The 20,118-nt window shown below is 36.7% G+C and overlaps 1 protein-coding gene and 1 long non-coding RNA gene across 2 annotated transcripts in view; one reads left to right on the top strand and one right to left on the bottom strand.

Annotated features, from left to right (window-relative positions):
• Positions 1 to 20,118, bottom strand: part of LOC145247491 (uncharacterized) — a 534,006-nt gene that overhangs the window by 29,896 nt on the left and 483,992 nt on the right. The window lies entirely within an intron of this gene.
• The window catches only part of LOC145247134 (atrial natriuretic peptide receptor 1-like), a 42,655-nt gene that overhangs the window by 20,335 nt on the left and 2,202 nt on the right, over positions 1 to 20,118 (top strand). The window contains exons 2-3 of the mRNA XM_080108778.1: positions 9,361 to 11,935; positions 16,969 to 17,268. Coding sequence (XP_079964904.1) covers positions 9,361 to 11,935; positions 16,969 to 17,268 — 2,875 coding nt within the window. The remainder of the gene's footprint in view (positions 1 to 9,360; positions 11,936 to 16,968; positions 17,269 to 20,118) is intronic.

The following is a 20,118-nucleotide window of genomic DNA, read 5'->3' as shown; positions in this document are numbered from 1 at the left end:
ATTCTAAAGCAAAATATCTCCGTTGTATTTGAATGTATATATATATATATATATATATATATATATATATATATATATATATATATATATAGCCAGTAGAGTTTAGTTTCCTAGAAGTACATCCAATGAAACAACATGTGTCTACCAAAATAGTGCTCAATGAGTGAACAGAGCAGGTATATTAATTTTATTTATTGGCCTGAAGACGTAATCCCCCAACGTGGGTGATTACAGAAACATGTATGCACATATGTAGCCATTAATGTTTGTATAAATAAAATTAATATATATATATATATATATACATATATATATATATACATACATACATACATATATATATATATATATATATATATATATATATATATATATATATATATATATATATATATATATTGTTGTACGGTACAAAACTTATACGTTGCTTTAAACAATATAGCCGGCAAAACCAGAGGGGCCCCTTTCATCAACAGACTCAGCAGGAGTTAATCGTTGATCATAAAATAAATAAATAAGTAAATAAAATAACTCGCAAGAACAGACTTAATGGGAGGTATGTGTAAATTTTACCGATGGAGAGGGGGCAAAACAGGGGAAGTGCGGGTGGGAATACGAATAAGATAAAATATTTACAATAATATAAAATATTTACAATAATATAAAATATTTACAATAATATAAAATATATGGTCAAGTGGGAGAGTTAAAATATATCCCCAAATAAGTCTAATGACCTAACGAACTCCTGTCGACAGAGAGACAGTCTGCGTAGGAGAATAAAGACTGACTCAAAAATCTGCAAGTGATTTTGAGAATCAGCCCGATGCAAAATCCTAAAACTCTCTATTTTATACGTATTGGCACATGTTGGATTTTCATGGAGGTGTTGGCTAATGGCAGATTCCAAGGTGGAAGAAAGGGGGGTAAAAGCGGCAAGGCTTGTCCAATCTTATTTTTGCTGGAACGTGTTGATTGATTCGAGACTGCAAATTTAAGGAGGTTCGACCTACATAGTCAGCAGCGCACTGAAAATTAAATTCATAAACTACATTAATTTTTGTGATGTAAGGTAAACCATCCTTAACAACTAGAGGAAATGCAGACTTTACACCAAATACCAAACGTAGAGCAACAGACGGGGAGCAATTTGACAGAGATTTAATAATTTGTCTACCCAAACACTGACCGGTCTCCCCAATCCAAGGGACTTTTAAGTAGACAGGACACCTGGAGGGCCAAAGAACGCAGGAGAATTGTATTTTTTAACTTTATTTTTAATAATATAATCAATTAAATTCTCCGGATAACCGTTTTGAATGAAAATATCTTTGACTGCCTTCAATTCACGTTTTAGCTTACTAGAAGAACAAATTTTAATACACTAACGTCTGAATAAGTCCAATCTTCCTGGAAGTAGCCACAAATGAACGCCAGTTCATATATACGCCCGTAAATGTCGGCTGTTGTAAGAAAAGAACTCTTACTGCGTTCAACTAAAACGTCCAAGAAAGGCAAGCAACCATCATTCTAGTTCTCCATAGTAAATAATAACGTTGTATGGAGAGAATTGAGTTTGTTGAAAATGTTTTCGCCTCATTTTCAGAGGCAAAAGCTGCGAAGGGATCGTCGACGTATCTGAAATATATTGATGGCTTCGACACATCATTAAACAATACCGACTTGTCAAATCCCACAAAAATGTCGGCTAGTGCAGGACCAAGGGGACTTCCCATCTGAACCCCATCGATCTGACTATACGTAACGTTGTCGAGGCTAACTTCTACTGCTTTAATACAGATCAACATGAGTTTCCCTGTGGAAAGTTGGAGGGGTTTAATTACTATTGACAAGAAAGTCGGTACAAATATTAATAGTTTCATGTAGTGCATTTGTAAATAAACTAGAAACGTCGAATGAGCACATAAAGTTATTCTCAACATCAGGTTGCAGCTCACGTAAATGCTCAACAAACCTAAACGAGTCAGGAATGCAGTTTTTAGTGTACAGAGCCTGGACCGGTTCTATACTTGGCAATAGCCATTGGGTTGGAGAGTGTTGGGCAGGATAGGTCTAAGCGGGATACCTTCCGTATGTGTTTTAGGAAGGCCGTAGAGTCTAGATCTCAGCGAACCAGAAGGCCATATTTTATCTTATATCTCTAACCTTTCTTATAGAAGGCGCTTCTGGATCTTGACTTCATTTTTATAAGTATTCCCGCAGGTTTCACCTGAACATGTAACGACTGTAAAAGCCAGCCTGAAAGGTCTGGCTTTTCGTTACTTTAATTCAGCTATTGATTCGGGTGACTTTATTTGGTCCAGCACACATTTCAAAACAATCAAGTTATTGAACTCCAATAAGGATATTTATGTCTGAAAACCGGACAAGGGTGATCCCTTTGTTATACTGAATCGTGCGGATTATGTACAGAAAATGTTTATTTTAAATAATCCCGATAAGTTTAATCGTATTGGTCCTGTTGAAACATGCGAGTCTGTTGATGAAAGGGTCCCCTCTCATATTGCTGGCTATTTTGTTTAAAGCAATATATACATACATTATTTTCCCATGCATTAAACTTCCTTTCTTGTTCGTCCAATCAAAGATTATCTCTCACCCTAACCGATTACGTAATAAGAGATGATAAACGTGAGTGTACGCTAGATTTTTCCTTTTTTTCTTAGCCAGCTTAAGGTATTGTTTACAACTCCATGTTGTTTGTACCAACTGCCAAACTTCTCTCTTGCGACACAACACCCCCACCCCGCGGTCTTGTTTTCTAAAGCCTCTTGTTAAAAAAATGCACGGTCCCTATAAATAAACCTAATCTAGAGAAATATTACATAACGGGTACCTGTGCTGATTTTAATGCTAGATAAAAAATAAAATAACACATTTACTAACTCAGGAAAGAGCAGGGGAACCGCACTCTGTAAACACGTATTATCCCACAAAGAAAATAATATAGTACCAATAATAAGATGGAGCGCCTTAAAGAAAGCATCAATCCTAACACTAGGGGACCCCACTTGTTTTCTTTGTCTTATTGAAAAATTGGCTATTATTATCTTCCCATTTAAAGATAAATTATTGAATCAGAGAGATGAAATACTTATGAATTTCAGACACTTAAAACAATTTAGTCTAAATTAATACGATAATAATCTAATGAAGTTAATACAACATAAAGCTTTATGTGGAATTCAAGAATACCAGATGTATATATTTAATGTACATTTCGTTAGTAGAAGTAATTGAATTCAAGTTACGTGCGCAGTAAATGTTGTGTTACTCAGCTAGTCATCTATGAAGCCAGTGGCCATTTCAAGTGATAAATGTATTTGTCATGAGTAAGAAGAGTTTTTCGTCGTCCTACTTCGCCATCGAACGTGTCAGTCTTTGAAGTCAAGGGAAATAACTCTGAGATGTCATCTGTTATCACCTCAAACTGAAGCACGCAAATGTGTTATCAATCAAAACAGCGATAACATCTCGTAGAATAGCGACTTGCGAGCGTGTAAAATACAATTGAAATGCAGCATGATTAGGAGTAAGAAACAATTTTCTTAATTGTTTTTTTAACAGCTTGCAATTTATTTTGTTCTTTAAAATAATTTTGCAGCAGGGTGAAGTAGATATTGACTTTTTTTTACAAAGGAGTCACCACTTATCAAGACCCGCGGGCCACTCGAGGATAAGGGTTAATGAGCGTACAGTAGTCAATGGGACAATAGCATAGTAATCGTTAGTAGAAATTTGGTAAATTGATTACTTAAAAGGACGGCTCATCAAGAACTTGTTCGCGTTGGATTTGAAGACGACCATATTATAGTAAGATGGAAAGCAGGAAAACGGAAGAGAGGTCCACAGGCGTGTACTTCTAAGAAAGAAACTTTGTTCATGGAATCTACGACGTGGATAGACAACCTGAACGTACGAGGTTCGAATCCACAGTACTAGTTTCGTTATGGATGTTGACAACATTCATGTGCCCCCCTCCTGTATATACCTGAGTATAGAAAGAACTGAAGAAAAAAAACAAATCTCATTGTGAACTGACAACCTGGCTGTATCAAATTCGAATCCTGTTAGTTTCATAGTATCATTTTAATTATGAATGTTGGCAACCTTCACGTGGTTCCTCCTGTAAGTACTCGAATCTACTGTTGTGTAGCAGGGGGCTTATATTGGGGACACGTTAACGGGGACTCATAACAGATTACGATTATAATGAGGAAGACATTTATAGAGACTGGGATGATTCTTGTCAAAACATATTAAAACGACTCGGAGATAATGTTACAACGGTTCTTATACGCATATAAAGAGGAGGAGATACTTCACTTATGATGATGGAGGGGATGGGGACACATAATACTTGGAGGGGTTGTACCAAGTTCGTTAAAGATGATGACAAAACACATTTACCTTTTCTGTTGTAAGCAATGACGATACGAGACAACAGTTACAAACATAGTTGGTTCCTTCATTCTTCAATCGACCAATCGGTGACGTCAGGAATTCAAACTTGGATCTACATGGTCTAATGTCCTCCCTTCGCTTCTAAGGGACTCTCTTCTCCAACTGACTCTCTCTCTCTCTTTCTCTCTCTCTCTCTCTCTCTCTCTCTCTCTCTCTATCAACTCCGACTCCTTCAACTGACTTCTAACTTCGAACCCTTGATTCCTATATTTAGAAATCTCCTTTGTTTGTGACGTCAGAAGTGTGTTTTCCAACGTGACTACTTTCACGTGGATTCACAAATGTTTGTCCAAACACACTTTTGGCAAACAAAGAATCCTCAATTCTAATTCTAACCTGTTTTAAACAATATATTTTAACTAGCATTGTGCATTCATTTAACTGACATATTTAATATGCAGTTTTCTAAAAGAATGGGCGATCGACTCTTTTTCCGGCATAAACAATATTTAACTATTTCTAATAGAATTAACAATATTTAATTATTTCTAATAGAATTAACAATGAACTTAATTTATAACATTCCGTTTTCCATTATTATCTTTAACACTTGCGTACAGGGTTCGATTCTAGCCTTATCCTAATATCATTTCACTTACCTAGTATGTCTTCTTACTTACATGGGAAGGAGAAAGCCCTTCTTATGTAACAATATAAAGACATGGAGAATCAAATTCCATATTGAAATGACAATCTGGACTACCAAATTCGAATTTTGTTTGTTCCATAGTTCAATTTTCATTACAAATGTTAGCAACCTTCACGTGGTCCCTCCTGTAAGTAACTGGTTCTAGAAATAGCCGAGGAAACCAATGTCGTTCTGGACTGACAACTTGGCTTTGCCAAGTTTGAATTTTGTTGATTCCATAGCACCATTTTCAATGTAGATGTTGGCAAACTTCACGTGGTCTCTCCTTTAAATAGATTATTCCAAAAAGAACTGGGAGAAACTAATAACATTGCGAACTAACAACCTGGGTTCGCCAATTTCGAATTCCGTTCATTCAATGACATCACTTTCATTATGGATGCTGACAACGTCACGTGGTCCCTTATATAAGTATCTGATTCTAAAAAGATGGGTAAAATCAATGCCAACAACAATTCCAATTCATATAAATTTACTTTTAGTGATGATAAGCCTCAGTAAAATGGGATAAAATACAAAAATGACAAATTAAAACGCACCAATGATACGATATAATATTCCCTATTGATAGTTCATTTTTTCTCAAGGTAATCGTTGAATATAACACTGAGGCCAAAACCTTGGCTGCTGATGTTTGAGCCTTTTGGTAACTTTGGACAAATTTCACCTGCCTCTGTCAATTCAACTGACTTCATGTTTGAATCTGGGATAAAGTGGTGGATCTATATTTCAACAATTTCCAAATAATGATGCAAAAAACTCCTTTTTGTTGTGTCGAAACAATTGCAGAAAACGCTCTGAATCGTTAATGTGCTGTTGCTTTTGGTCGACTGTGAGCAAACGCAGCACTCACTTTCGACACAGTTTTCTGTGTCCGTGCAAAATAGTGAATGTAATATCTTCTGATATCTTCAAATCCTCTCCTATAACATGCAACTTTGCAACTTTAATTTACGATCAAACTAAATTTAGACGTTTATACTTGTATATATTTTCCGGGACAACTGTCGAATTTGGACATTTTAGGTGTCCAGAATCATTTGTGTCTATAAGACTGCATTTAAAGTCAGCATATCACCTCTTAACCGTTAATAAAGTGGACTTTAGGTTTACTTTCCCGCTTCCCTTATTTTGTGCTTATAGTCCTTGCATTTCATGAGCGGTGTTTCTGACAAAAGGGGAATAATTGCTGTTTTCTGAGTCGAAATCTACCTATCTAACACTTATTTTGGCTAGTTTTTGAACTTGAAGTAATATTTTATTTTATTTTATTTTTTAGCTCTTTACATCAAATGGCTTAATGTTTTTGTTTCTGTTTTGTTTTTGTTTTTATTCTGGGGCGATTTCTATTAAAAAAAAAAAAAAGGAAACATGTTCGCAGACTTTTTAAAAACGTTTTCCGAGATAACTACCAAGTTTGGTCGACTTGAGCTTTTAAGAACTGTTTGTTTCTTTACGACCACGTGTTCGGCGTGGCAAATTTCTAATAACTCTTATCCGTCATTGCTTTGGTTGAACAGTATTTTTGAGAAAATAAAAAACGTAAAATGGTGAATATATGGTTTCATCATTAGTAACATGTTTTTTTTTTTCGTAAACAATGTATGTAGTAAGTTTCGTTTGGTTTAAATCTAATGATTCTACTGTTGCTAAAACTCAGACTTTGTTTTTATATTTGTCTCGTCTGTATTAGCAATGCAATGTATATATAAACACACCGAAAATGGTAATTCCAGAGTGAAATGAAGTCTTTTGGTAAGATAAATATTTTTTTAAAAACTTTTCTCCGTTTTTTGATCTTACCCAAAAAAAAAACATTATTTCACTCTGGAATTAGCATTTTCGGTTTGCTTTTTCGTTTTTATTCATATTTATAAACATCTTACAATTTTTTTTTAAATTTTATGATCACCGTCATACAATGCAGTTTCATACAATGCTAAAACTAGTAAATTTTTAGCTTTGCTATATGTATAAATTTGCTTACATATTTCTTTGCTCTGAAGAGAAGAGTTTTGCATTCTTTGAAACTCTATGGAATAAGGATTTATTAATTATCTTTGTTTGAGGTGTCCTGTTGAAAAATAAATTTCATACGTAAATTTTAATTTAATTTATGCTTGTTGTGTTAAGCTCTACCTCCTACTGTCGTCGTATTGAGCTGTCTGATTGGTGTGTGTATATATATGTGTGTATGTGTGTATGTGTGTGTATATGTGTGTGTATATATGTGTGTATATGTGTGTGCGTGCGTGCGTTTTTTGCAACAAGTCATTATTTAGACACGTTTGATTGAACACTACAGAATTATTCCTTTTTCCGATCGTGTTGGATATCTTTTCTATTTGCCGTGCGGTCTTTTTAATTTCAGTATGCATATTATATAGAATGGCGCTCGGAAGTTGTTGGTCGGCCATATTTTTCTCAAGCGCTTTCTATCAGGCATCCGATTGTCGTCAGAAGCGATTGTTGTTTTCGTTTCCTTTTCTTTTCCTTGGTGTATTTATAAATTTTTTTTAATTGGCTATAAAGGTGGGTGCAGGAGGGTTGAGGGCGAATTATTTTATTTTATTTTAGTTTTAGTTTCGATTTTCCTATTTTATAGTTTATTAATTTAGTTTCACGTTAGTTTGCAAATACTGTTAGTATATTTGTCCCGGTGTTAAATGAGATCCGATTTAAAAAGGGCTGTAGTTTTTTGTTTTTTTTTATATACGTATGTCTTTTTGTAATTTTAGTTGTCGTGTGCAGTTGTTAAGATATCGAATCTTAGTATTTTGAGTTAAGTTATTTCTTATGTCGGACGGGATGTTAGGTGTTGTTTTATGGCACTATTGTCAGCTAAATGATAGGTTAATCGTCGGGAGAGTGTTGTTGTTGTCGTATGGCCACCCACCTTTATAACCAATTAAAAAATATAAAAATACACCAAGCCTCAAAAGAAAAGACAAGGAAAAGAAAACAACAACAATTTGCTCCTGACAACAATCGGATCCCCAATAGAAAGCGCTTGTGAAAAATATGGCCGACCAACAACTTCTGGGCGCCATTATGTATAATATGCCTGCCGAGATTAAAAAGACCGCACGGCAAATAGAAGAGATATCCAACAAGATCAAAAGAAGGAATAACTCTCTCGTGTTCAATCAAACGTGTCTATATATATATATATATATATATATATATATATATATATATATATATATATATAGATAGATAGATAGATAGATAGATAGATAGATAGATAGATAGACAAACACACCGAAAATGGCAATTCTAGAGTGAAATGAAGTCTTTTGGTAAGATAAATATTTTTTTAAACTTTTCTTCGTTTCTTGATCTTATATATATATATATATATATATATATATATATATATATATATATATATATATATATGTGGAAAGAGAGAGTGAGAGAGAGAGATCATAATTATTGCTTAATATAATAACAATAACAGTTCCAATATAAATATGACTAATTGACAAAAATAAATAAAAACATTTAACGTCATTTAATTAAAGTTATGTTTGTGTTGGAATTTTTAGATGGGGGTTAATATTTTACATATTTTTTATCTTTCGGACTACTGTTCTCATCTTGGGTGTTATATTTGCAACATTTCGATCGCTGTAAACTGAAACCTTTTTCAGGTACGTCTTCTTGGACTCTCGGAGTATGTTTATGCCGAACTTGAGAACGAACAAAACCCTATATTTAATAAAAGAGGGTAGCTTGCTCTTGTTCTGTCAGTCATGACCGGACAGAACTCCAAAAGAATTTGTAATTGTATTCTTAGTATATTGTGGCGCAACGAATATTAATATTAGGTAATAATCGATTCTAAGTGATAGTTTTCTGGAGATCCAACGGTAAATCTTTAGTACGAGCGATGCTAACGATACAATTGCGAATTACTTAAAACTGCTAACCGATTGTGGCTAGCGGAACAAGAACAAGCAACCCGTATCGATTAAATAAAGATTTCCATACAAATTCTCGAGATCATTCTGAAGAATCATTCTGAAGAATCCTAAAGAATTCATACAGATTCACAAGCTCAACAAGATCATTCTGAAAATGATCAGGAATTACATCGGCTGAAACGTTGTAAAAATGGCGCCAAAGATTAAAACAGTAATCTGAAACATACAAATAAAACGCAATGTTTGTTATGAATGGTTATTATTTTTTAAAAAATTTGTATTCAATTTTTATTCTTACAGCGCAATCACATTGGCTCACAACCTTCCTGAAATAAATAATATGGGACTGATCTTGAACCTGACCCGGGAACAGGTCGTCGGTATTTTCAATGGAACATACACAAATTGGAATGATAATACATTCCAACTATCCAATCCAAACGTGGCAATGCCTAACAAGACAATAATTGTTGTCGTCCGGCAAAAGAAATCGGGAACGACGGGCATCTTTACCTCAGCGCTTAGTGCGTTCAGCGAATCTTGGAAAAAGGAATACGGGATATTTCTTGAAGGTGTTGATGAAACTACCGACATTCCGTATAAGTGGAACAACACGGTTATAACGTATTATGGTAAGCAGAGCAGCGGACTGGCCGGCATTGTAGCTTCATTCAAGTATTCTATTGGCTATATATCTGTCAGCGAATCGAAAGGTCTTCGACTGGACTTGGCAAATCTGAAGAATAAAGCTGGGATGTTTATATCATCAGCGAAGGAAACGGCCATCCAGGATGCTATAAACGAACACTTAATACGCAGCAATGCATTGACCGGTTCCCTTGTCGATCTGCCCGGTAACAACACCTACCCGATAGCCGGGTTTACGTACATGCTTATTCGCCTTAAGGTGAGTGCGCCGTGTGGACCAATAAAAGAACTTGTGCGATTCATTGACTGGTTTACGACATCGGCCGAATCAAAACAACTCTGTCGTCAACAGGGAATGGTTCCAATTACCGATGAAATGGTTCAACAAGTCAAAGTAAACATACTTAAGAAAATCACCTGCGATGGGGCGTCCGTGTGGGAGATGATCAAAGAAGACAAAGCCAGAGAAAAATATAGCGAAGAAACGTGGCGGAAGCCCGTAGCAGCGACGGTACCATTTGTGATTCTTCTGATATTGGCGCTTTTGGGTTATATCATCCAGCAGCGATTAAAAATGATGAAGATGATTAATAACAACGAGTGGAATATAAATATCGAAGACATTCTTTTCTATTTCGACGAGAAGTGGATTAATTCCAGGTCCAGACTGATGTATAGTAAATCCATCAAGTCTTTGAAATCCTTAGACGATATTCCGGACGGAGAGTTGATTTTGTCGCAGATATTGCAATGGCCCGGACGATGGAAAGCACACCAGATCGGCATCCGTCTTCTAAACATGAAAGGGCTCAACAACATTTCTCGACGGACGAAAAGAGAACTGATCTGGATGCGAGATCAAGTGATTCACAAGAACGTCCTGCGTTTTTACGGTCTCACCGAAGTGGACACTGAAAACAAATACGTAGTCAGTGAGTATTCGTCGAAAGGTCCACTTCTGGATATTCTCCAAGATGAAAAGTTTAACTTGACCGAAGACTTCAAATTTTCGTTATCGGTCGACATCGCGAGCGGCATGAGCTTCCTCCACACTCTGGGTGTAGTCCACGGAAACCTACGCTCATCTTGCTGCATGCTCGACTCTCGATGGATGGTTAAGATAGCTGACTGGGAGTATTGCCGCCTTTACTCGGTCATCCACCCGACTAGAAACCCTATTCTCTGGATGCGTAAAGACTCTAGCGAGATTGGGGAGTATGCTTCGTCGTTTGCTGATTTTTGGACGGCACCCGAGATATTAAAATCCTCTTTTACCAAATTCCCGACCAACAGTTGCGATGTGTATAGTTTTGCAATTATCCTCCAGGAGATTTTCACGCGGAACGACCCTTATGTCGAACATGCTGACACGATGAACCCTAATGAAGTGATTAACGCTATCAAGTTTCATAGCATCCGTCCCCAGCCAACAGATGATATACCGCTAAGTATCCGACAGACAATGGAGATAGCCTGGTCTGACATTCCTGCTAGTCGTCCGTCTTTCGACCAGATCCTGAAGATGCTGAAACACGGAAAACCATCGTGTAAGAGTGTCCTGGATAGCATGATGGAAGCGATGGAGGAATACACTGTCCACTTGGAGGAGAGAATTGAAGAGAGAACGAGTGAGTTAAACGTTGCAAAGCAGACCATCGAAGATCAGCTCAGTCGATTCATCCCAAGAGTCTTAGTTCCAGATGTAATAAGCTGCCAGGAAGTACAATTAAAAGAGTATCACAATAACGCCATTTTGTTAATGGAATTGGATGGCTTTGATCGGTTTATATCAAATAACACATCGGACTTGACTGTTTCCGTCTTGCAAAAGATCCACACTTTAATTGCGGCTAACGTGGAACGACGACTAGTGAACCAGGTAGCGACCGAACCTGGTACCTGGCTCTGTATATCGGGATTCGAGCCGAACGCTTCGAATTCAGTTCAGAATACAATGGTTTGCGCAAACCTAGCGTTGGACTGTTGGGAAAACATGCTGGCTATCCAGCACGAATTGTGCAGCTTACAGCTAACGGTGGCGTTGCATGTTGGGAGCGTGCTGGCCAGTTATGTGACCTCGCCGAATGCTGTCTATATTCTGGGAAAAGACCTTAATGAAACCAAGAGACTCTTGAACAGTGGGAATTCATTCGAGATCCGACTGTCGAAACGAGCGAAAGAGATCCTGGCGGCGGAGAAGTCCTTTGAGATCCGAACCAATTCTCAGGTTTGTCATTGTTTTCTTTTTCTTTTTCTTTTCGCTTACAATTAACTCTTTTTTCGTTTTATCGTTTGGGGGAGGGGGTGGGTAGTGACAATGATTAAGTAGTTAACGACCTGGATATTCCAAGTTCGAATCCAGTTTGTTCCGCTAAACCACTTTTCATTTAGGACGTTTGCAACCTTCACATGATCCCTTCCGTAAATATCCGATATCTTTCTAGAAAGAATTCTGACTAGAAAAATATCTGGGAAACTAATGCCACCAATAGAAGCATATGATTCAGATGATGATGATGATGATGATGATGATGATGATGGGGGTGTAGCTGAAGAGTGTTGTGATCCCCTAGTGCAATCAGGTGGCTGCTGGCTAACCCTGGGTGCGGCAGCAGGACTCAGCGCCAGCGTATAAGTCCAAAGAGACCCAGGCTTGGCTTCAAGAGGAGTGCTACAACTTTGTACCCTTCTCTCACTGGTCCTCTCCTTCCCTGACCTGAACCCACTCGACTACTTTGTTTGGTCATATGTCCAGAAAATCACCAACATGACCCTCCACAACACCAAACCAGCCTGATCGTCGCCATCTGCTGAGTATTCGCCAAGCTCTCGCCAGTGCTTGTGGAAAACGCATGCTCATAATTCTGGACCTGTATCGAGGCGGTGCTTGAGGTTGAAGGCGGCTACATTGAATAGATGTCAGCTCTACTACATAGGTTACCTGGATTTTTTTTTTTTTTTTTCAATAAAAGTTTTAAAATAAAGCTGTAGTGTTGTTTTTTTTTTTAGGGCGACACTTTTATCGTTCCACCCTGTATGTGAAAAAAAAAAGTGTTTTAAGTGGGTGCCGCGTTTGCTCACAACTGATTAAAAACAACGCATCGATAGTTTGGGGGAATGCTTGTAACTGTTTCAACGTAACAAAGAACGAATCTACTCGAGTATCTGATGCTGGCGGACAATTTGTAAGTCTTTTAGATACAAATGTACAAATGTAACCTTTGCTGAAATTCATACTAGTTAACATAATCTCTATTTACTTGCGTAGGGTCCCAATAAATACTATTTATACAATTCACTTTTTTCGTTGTTTGTTTTATCATTGGGAAAGCATAACGTTAGATGAGAAATTGTTTTATCGTTATTTCCATGGCAGGTGCTCGTCTGAACTCCAATCTCTGGTCCCCCCTCGCCAATCTTTCACGAAAAACACCCGTCTAGCTGAATCCACTGTGAAAATTTTCCCCCACTCTATATCTGTGCCTAAATCAAAACGCGGATTCCATGAACAAAGCTTCTTTCTTAGGACTGCACGCCTGTGGAACTCTGTTCCGTCTGCCTGCTTCCCACCGGACTACAACTTGGATGTCTTCAAGTCCAATGTTAACAAATTCCTAATGAACCGCCCCCTTAAGTAAACACTTCATCAAATCTCCACACTAACGTAATGTACTTGCAATAACCCTTGTCCCTGAGTGGCTTCCGGGCCTTGATAAGTGGTGATCACTGTGTAAAAAAAAAAATATTCCATCTAAACACATTTCAATGTTTATGGGGAGACATCGCTTTGTGTGTGTGTGTGTGTGTGTGTGTGTGTGTGTGTGTGTGTGTGTGTGTGTGTGAACAAAATATAGTTATATATCAACAATTTTACAGAGACATAAAATATACTTTTTGCTGAAGTTTTAATCTTCTTGAATAAAAAATAGACAAAAGTTCGTTCCAATGTTTTGCTATGAGCATTTTATTATTATTATTATTATTATTATTATTATTATTATTATTATTATTATTATTATTATTATTATTATTATTATTATTACATATTCACCTCAAATAAGGCACAGTGCCACTTTGATGTAGGGGCTACTAATTGCGGCATAAGTTGCAGAAGTACTATGTAGGGACTTGAGCAGCAAGATGTCTGTTCACATTACACTTGAACTTCTGCATTTCAGTACAGTCTGGGAAGCAGGAACGCAGAAGGGAATTCCAAAGTCTAGCAGTTCTGGAGAAGAAACTATTAGAGTAGAAGGTTTTCTTACATCTAGGGATCTCTACTGTGTAGGGGTGAGATTTTGCTGCTTGATGGATTTGTTGAGATTATTTACATCGAGGAGGGACAGAGGCTTGTAGTTCGTCGGCGCATCCACCATTAAAATACTTGTAAAACATGCAGAGAGATGCAACATTTTGTCGATGGGACAGAGATTAAAGCTTAGATGACAGTTCAGGATTTATCAGGTTGGCAAATCTCTTTTTAACCCTGTCCAGGAGTGAGAGACTAGCAGCAGATGGACCAGCCAAAATGTGACAACAAAACTCCATACATGGGCGAATTGTGGTCTTGTAGAGGTACATATATTAATATATGTAGTTGAATTGTCAAATGAAAAAGATGGATAGAGTACAAATGTTATAAATGGGTCACCAGTTAGCAAGTGCTAACACAACAGGAATTTTTAAAAGGAAAGTGAGAAAACATGAATTAATGAACAAAATATATTTATGTTAACAATTTTAAAGAGATGTAAAATATACTTGGAAAGGCCGAAGCTTGTTGAGAAGTTTTAAAGTTCCTAAATAAGAAGTAGACAAAACATCAAAAGACTCATTTCAAAGTTCCGTTGTGGATACGTGTGTACGTGAGTTCAGTAGAGATATAACAGCCAGATTAAAGAAATTTCAGCATGGGGCACTCTAATCTTCTAGGATGGTTATTGTAGATGTTGAGCTTCGATGCGCATCGAGTAACAGGTGTCACCCAAAAGAACTTTAATTTGAATAAACCAGGCCACTGTTTTATAAGCTTAGTTAATTTCACACAAGAGTGTTATTTGAGGGGGGGCTTGAAATGATTTTTATTGGTTGGAAAATATTTTGAGTCCACGCGTTGCTGTGAAAACCTACTTGATGAAGAGAGCGAATCTCAAGAAAGTGGAGAAAGAAAAATGTAGCAATTTAAGCCATTTGCTTTTTAGCGTTCGTTTGAATCGCATCTCAATGTAAAAATCCAACGCCAGCCTACCATAAATAAGTGAAAGGGGAAAGAGTACGTTAAACAAACAAAGAAAAAAAAAAGAAGGGGGTTATCGTGCTCGTTCGTCTCGCACATTAATTTCTAATCTAACACAAACCCATCTGACCTCTTACACAGAAGATTAATAAAATAATGAATTGTTGAGAATGTAACGTTCATTTAATATAAATTAAATCATGCGAGGAAAACAAATGAACATGTATCTAAGGAAATGGTTAAAATCCAAGAGAAAGACCTCCAGTCTGTAGTGGAATAGGGTAAAAAATGGATGGTAATGCTCAATGCTGCCAAGATTGAGCTTCTTTCATTTAATAATTATAAGAAATCTTCTCAACCATAGTTGATGATATGCTACCTGAATACTTCATTCAAACTTGTTGGTTTAACATTCATAGGCAACATAAATTGGAACAAATATATTGAGAACATTGCCAAAACTGCTGTGAAGAAGGTGGTCTCTCTCTCTCTCTCTCTCTCTCTCTCTCTCTCTCTCTCTCTCTCTACTGTGCTAGAAGATTATTCACACCTGAGAGAATCCTGCACCTCTATAAAGCCACCATTTGCCCATTCATGCATCTAGGCTGGTGCATCTCCCACTAGTCTCTTGTTTTTAAACAAAGTTAAAAAAAAAAAAAAGATTTACCAACCTAATAAGTCCTACCAGTAATCAAACTCCAACTTCTGTCCTATCGCTGAAATATTATTTCTCTGTGTCTTCTTTACAAGTATTTTAATGAAATGTGTTCGGAGAAACTCGAAGCATTTGTCCCCCCCCCCTTGATGTAAATACCCCTGCTAACCCAACAAACAGCAAAATCCCACCCCTTCACTGGAGAAATCTCTAGATGCTGGAAAACTTTCTACTCTAATAGTTTCTTCCCTCGAACTGCTAGACTTTGGAACTCTCTCCCGCGTTCCTGCTTCCCCGATTGTACTCGCATGCAGAAATTTAAGTGTAATGTGAACAGACATCTCACTGCTCAATTCCCTAAATGTAAATTTGGTCCCAAATAGTAGCCCCTTACCTCAAAGCGCCGCTGCGCCTTGTTTGAGGGTGAAACAAGTTAAAACAAAAAAAAAACAGTTTCCAAAACTTTCCATCTTGGAACACATAAGGATTTGCTGAAGAATTTGAAAGTCATAAATTACTTTCTATCCTACAATTTAAACGCTTCCAATTTATTTTATTTTCGAGTTCAGAATCCTTTGAGACGAGGCTTCATAATTTGTGCATTCATTCTTTTTGTGGACTGTTATCCTCATCTTCATAGTTGTTGTTTCAACAACAACCAACCAACCTTGTTTAGAAGAAACAGTAATATATTCTATTGGCTTTAATTTTCGCAATGAAATTATAATTAAAAGAAGTTTGATGCTAGTAAATTATAATTGGATATCAAAAAATGTATTTTAAATGAAAACACTATTACGTAATTCCGTGTCACGTGTTATGTCGAAAATGGTAAAACTTTCAAAAATTAAAAAAAAATGATACAATAAAAAAAATTACAAGAAAAAATAAAATTTATTGAATAATGTAATCTTATTAGTTTCTTCTATTGCAAACAACTTCGTGTGACAAACTGACTTATCTCCCTTGTTTTCGGTTAGAAAATGGCGGATTCGAAAATATACAATAATAACGATGTTTTTTGTTTAAACAAAAAGAGTTCTAGCAGATCTTCTTCATCGTTTTTCGTCATTTTTGGAAGTTTTACTAATTTCGACATGACACGTTAGTAAATAATAGTGTTTTTACTTAAAATGCATTTTAATATCCAATAATAATGTAGAAGCACCAAGAAAAATGTTACTCTTTTTTATTTTTTATGACATTGCATTTTTTACTTCTCCTTGAGGAAATACTAAATCAATGTAGTTATATTTTCAACACATCGTACTCTTAAGTGCCGACAGACATAAACTACGGTCGATGCATACATTTTCTCCTTTTAAACAAGAACCTCTTCTTTTTTGCTTTTTTTTTTTTTTTTTTGCAGGAACCTTACTTCTCATTAACCGGTCGAAGCAGCATTGTTACCGAAGTCAGTTCAGCCACGAGTATCAGCACTGACTCTGGCATCGAACAGAAAGAACACTTTAAACCTTCAAACATTCCGGAAGTTCGGATAATCATTGAAGGTGATCAAAAGGAGAAGCCTCGATCTGAAAACCAACAACAGGACGCCATGGAACTTGGCAGTTTGGAAACATCGGAAATGAACAGGAATGAAAGTGTGCCAGCGTCTTCGCCAAATGCAAGAACTAAATTGGGCCCAAACCGAAACATAAAGATGCCAGTAAATAAAGTGGCTCCTCTCTAATCTGCTAAAGAAACAAGATAGCGTTTCTTTCGTTTCATCTTACGTAAGTCCTCAGAAATCAAAGGGCCCCTTACTAGGGGCTAATACTTGTGTGAGATATTCTCTCACCTCGGTTTCGCCCTTGTCAGAATGAAAGAAAGATATCAGAAATCACAACAGGCTCACCTTTAAACTTCAACATAAATTTATTAAAAACGATCCAAATTGCAAAAGATGCGCCATCTTTAGCTTTCTGCCGTACCAGAGCTGGTAACACCCATAAGGGTAGTAGTTCATGGTTTATCTTTGCGTTTGCAGAGTTCAAGACTCCATGCTATTTGAAGAATAGTTTCCTTGACAGAGTACAAAATAGACTTCGTAGCCTAGCGGGGGATGTCCTTTTCTCTTCCCTGCAACCTCTCTCCCGCAGAAGGGACGTTGCGAGCCTGTCGTTGTTTTATCGTTATTTCTATGGCAAGTGCTCGTCTGAACTCCATTCTCTGCCCCCTCCTCGCCAATCTTTCACGAAAAACACCCGTCTAGCTGAAACCACTGTCAGTAATCTTCCCCACTCTTTATTTGTGCCTAAATCAAAACGTAGATTCCATGAACAAAGCTTCTTTCTTAGAAGTGTACGCCTGTGGAACTCTATTCCGTTTCCCTGTTTCCCACCTGACTACAACTTGGATGTCTTCAAGTCCAACATAAACAAATTCCTGATGAACCGCCCCGTTAAGTAAGACACTTTATCAGATCTCCATTACTAGTGATTATTACGATATTGTCCCATTGATTACTGTACACGCAATAACCCTTATCCCCGAGTGGCCTCCAGGCCTTGATAAGTGGTGACTTCCTTCTAAAAAAAAAAACAAGTCGATGAGATAAGTGATGCATTCCAAGGATGAATACTGCGAGTTAGGTAGTCATCATGGAGTTCACTGTGCATAACTGCCCGAATGGTGAACAAAGGGCAGGTCAAAATGTAGACCTTTAATTCGTCTCTGAGTGACATTATATAAGTAATGATGAAAGTCAATCAATTCATAAAGCACAACAATGACTATATGAATATAACATTTCGCCCAACGTAAAGGCATTGATGTTTGCAAATGATAAAAACATTTCGGCCTACGTTAAGGCATTAATATGTCTCAAGGAGACAAACGTGTTTAAGGCTCCATGAGATGAGTTTTCACGTCCATTTGACTTGCTGTCTTTTTGGAAACTAAGCGCCACCTGAAACATAAAAATAATGCCAAAAATACAACTCAGCAGTTAGGACATACGTCTTGGAAGGATAACTAATTCATGATATAATTTAAAATTTTTTTTTTTTTTTTTTTTTTTTTTTTACAAAGGAGTTACCACTTATCAAGGCCCAAAAGCCACTCGAGGATAAGTGTTAATGAGTGTACGGTAGCCAATGGGACAATATCGTAGTAATCGTTGGCAGTGAAAATTTGGTAAGTTGGATTACTTAAGGGAACGGCTCATCAAGAATTTGTTTATGTTGGACTTGAAGACGACCAAATTGTAGTCAGCAGAAAAGCAGGGAAACGGAAAAGAGTTCCAAAGGCGTGCAGTTCTAAGAAAGAAGTTTTGTTCATGGAATCTACGTTTAGTTTTAGGCACAGATAAAGAGTGGGGGAAATTATTGATAGTAGTTTTTTGGGGGTTTTTTGGGGGGTTTTTTACATGGAGTTCACCACTTATCAAGTCCCAGAAGCCACTCGGGGATAAGGGTTATTGCGTGTACAGTAATCAATGGGATAATATTGCGGTAATCATTAGTAATGGAGATTTGATAAAGTGTCTTACTTAAGGAAGCGGTTTATTGGGAATTTGTTTATGTTGGACTTGAAGACATCCAAGTTGGAGTCAGGTGGGAAACAGGCAAACGGGTTCAAACAAAATCGTGAACGATCAAACCGACCAATGAGGAGCCTGCTTATTTCTGTAGAATTTCTTACACTCTATATGAGATACATAGATATTCGAATGTAGGGCTTCTACACTATTAGGATGAAATTTTGTAGTGGATAAATGAAGTTTTCAGATAAAAAAAAAATTGGTTTCCACTGATTTCTTTTCGTCAATTCTAATAAATTAAAATGGTAGCATCCAAATTATGCAGTCGAAATTACCTGAATATTACTGAATTATTTAAAAAAAATAAACAACTTTAATCGTGTTAGCAGGTGAAAAATAGCCACCATCTTATTTAAATCGAAACGGGAAATTACCTCCCTTTTGAACTCTGCTGTGTTTTACGATCGTTTTCATCAAATTCTATTTTTTATTTTCTTTAATAAACAATTTTCTACATTATCGATTTTCGTAATTTTGAGACATAATCATCTTAAAAATACGAGGAATACGTAGATATCATTGTTTTCATGTGAAATTCAGTTTTACGATTTCCGAAATTTCGTCCCAATAGTGTAGAAGCGCCTCAAATGTTCCATTAAAGTTCTTTATCTCTCAAAACGCCGAGTTTGTAAAGAAGTTGGGAAAATAATTTTCCTTTTCTCAAATGATGATTTAAATATGTTGCAGTACGCATTTCTTGTGGTCTATTTATTGGGTTTATTGGATTCCAGTACAAGAATTCATCTAGTCTGATGGAGTGTCTAGCTTCATATTGTTACTTGAGGTAACATCACTTGAAGAAGGTGCACTATTCCTCGTAAAAGCTAGCATTGGCTAGCCATACTGAGGAGATCTTATTTGGGCTGCAAATACTATTTTTAATATTTGATCAGATTTTTTAACCTATTTTGAAATAGGCTCATTCCATGTCAAATCGACAGGGGGTAAACCCATGTCCGAAATTGTTAGGTGAAA

The sequence above is a fragment of the Euprymna scolopes genome, chromosome 25, assembly GCF_053919585.1.
Source record: "Euprymna scolopes isolate OS-2025 chromosome 25, ASM5391958v1, whole genome shotgun sequence".
Lineage (NCBI taxonomy): Eukaryota > Metazoa > Mollusca > Cephalopoda > Sepiida > Sepiolidae > Euprymna > Euprymna scolopes.
The sequence above is the reverse complement of the archived record's forward strand: the minus strand, read 5'-3'. Positions and strand labels throughout refer to the sequence as shown.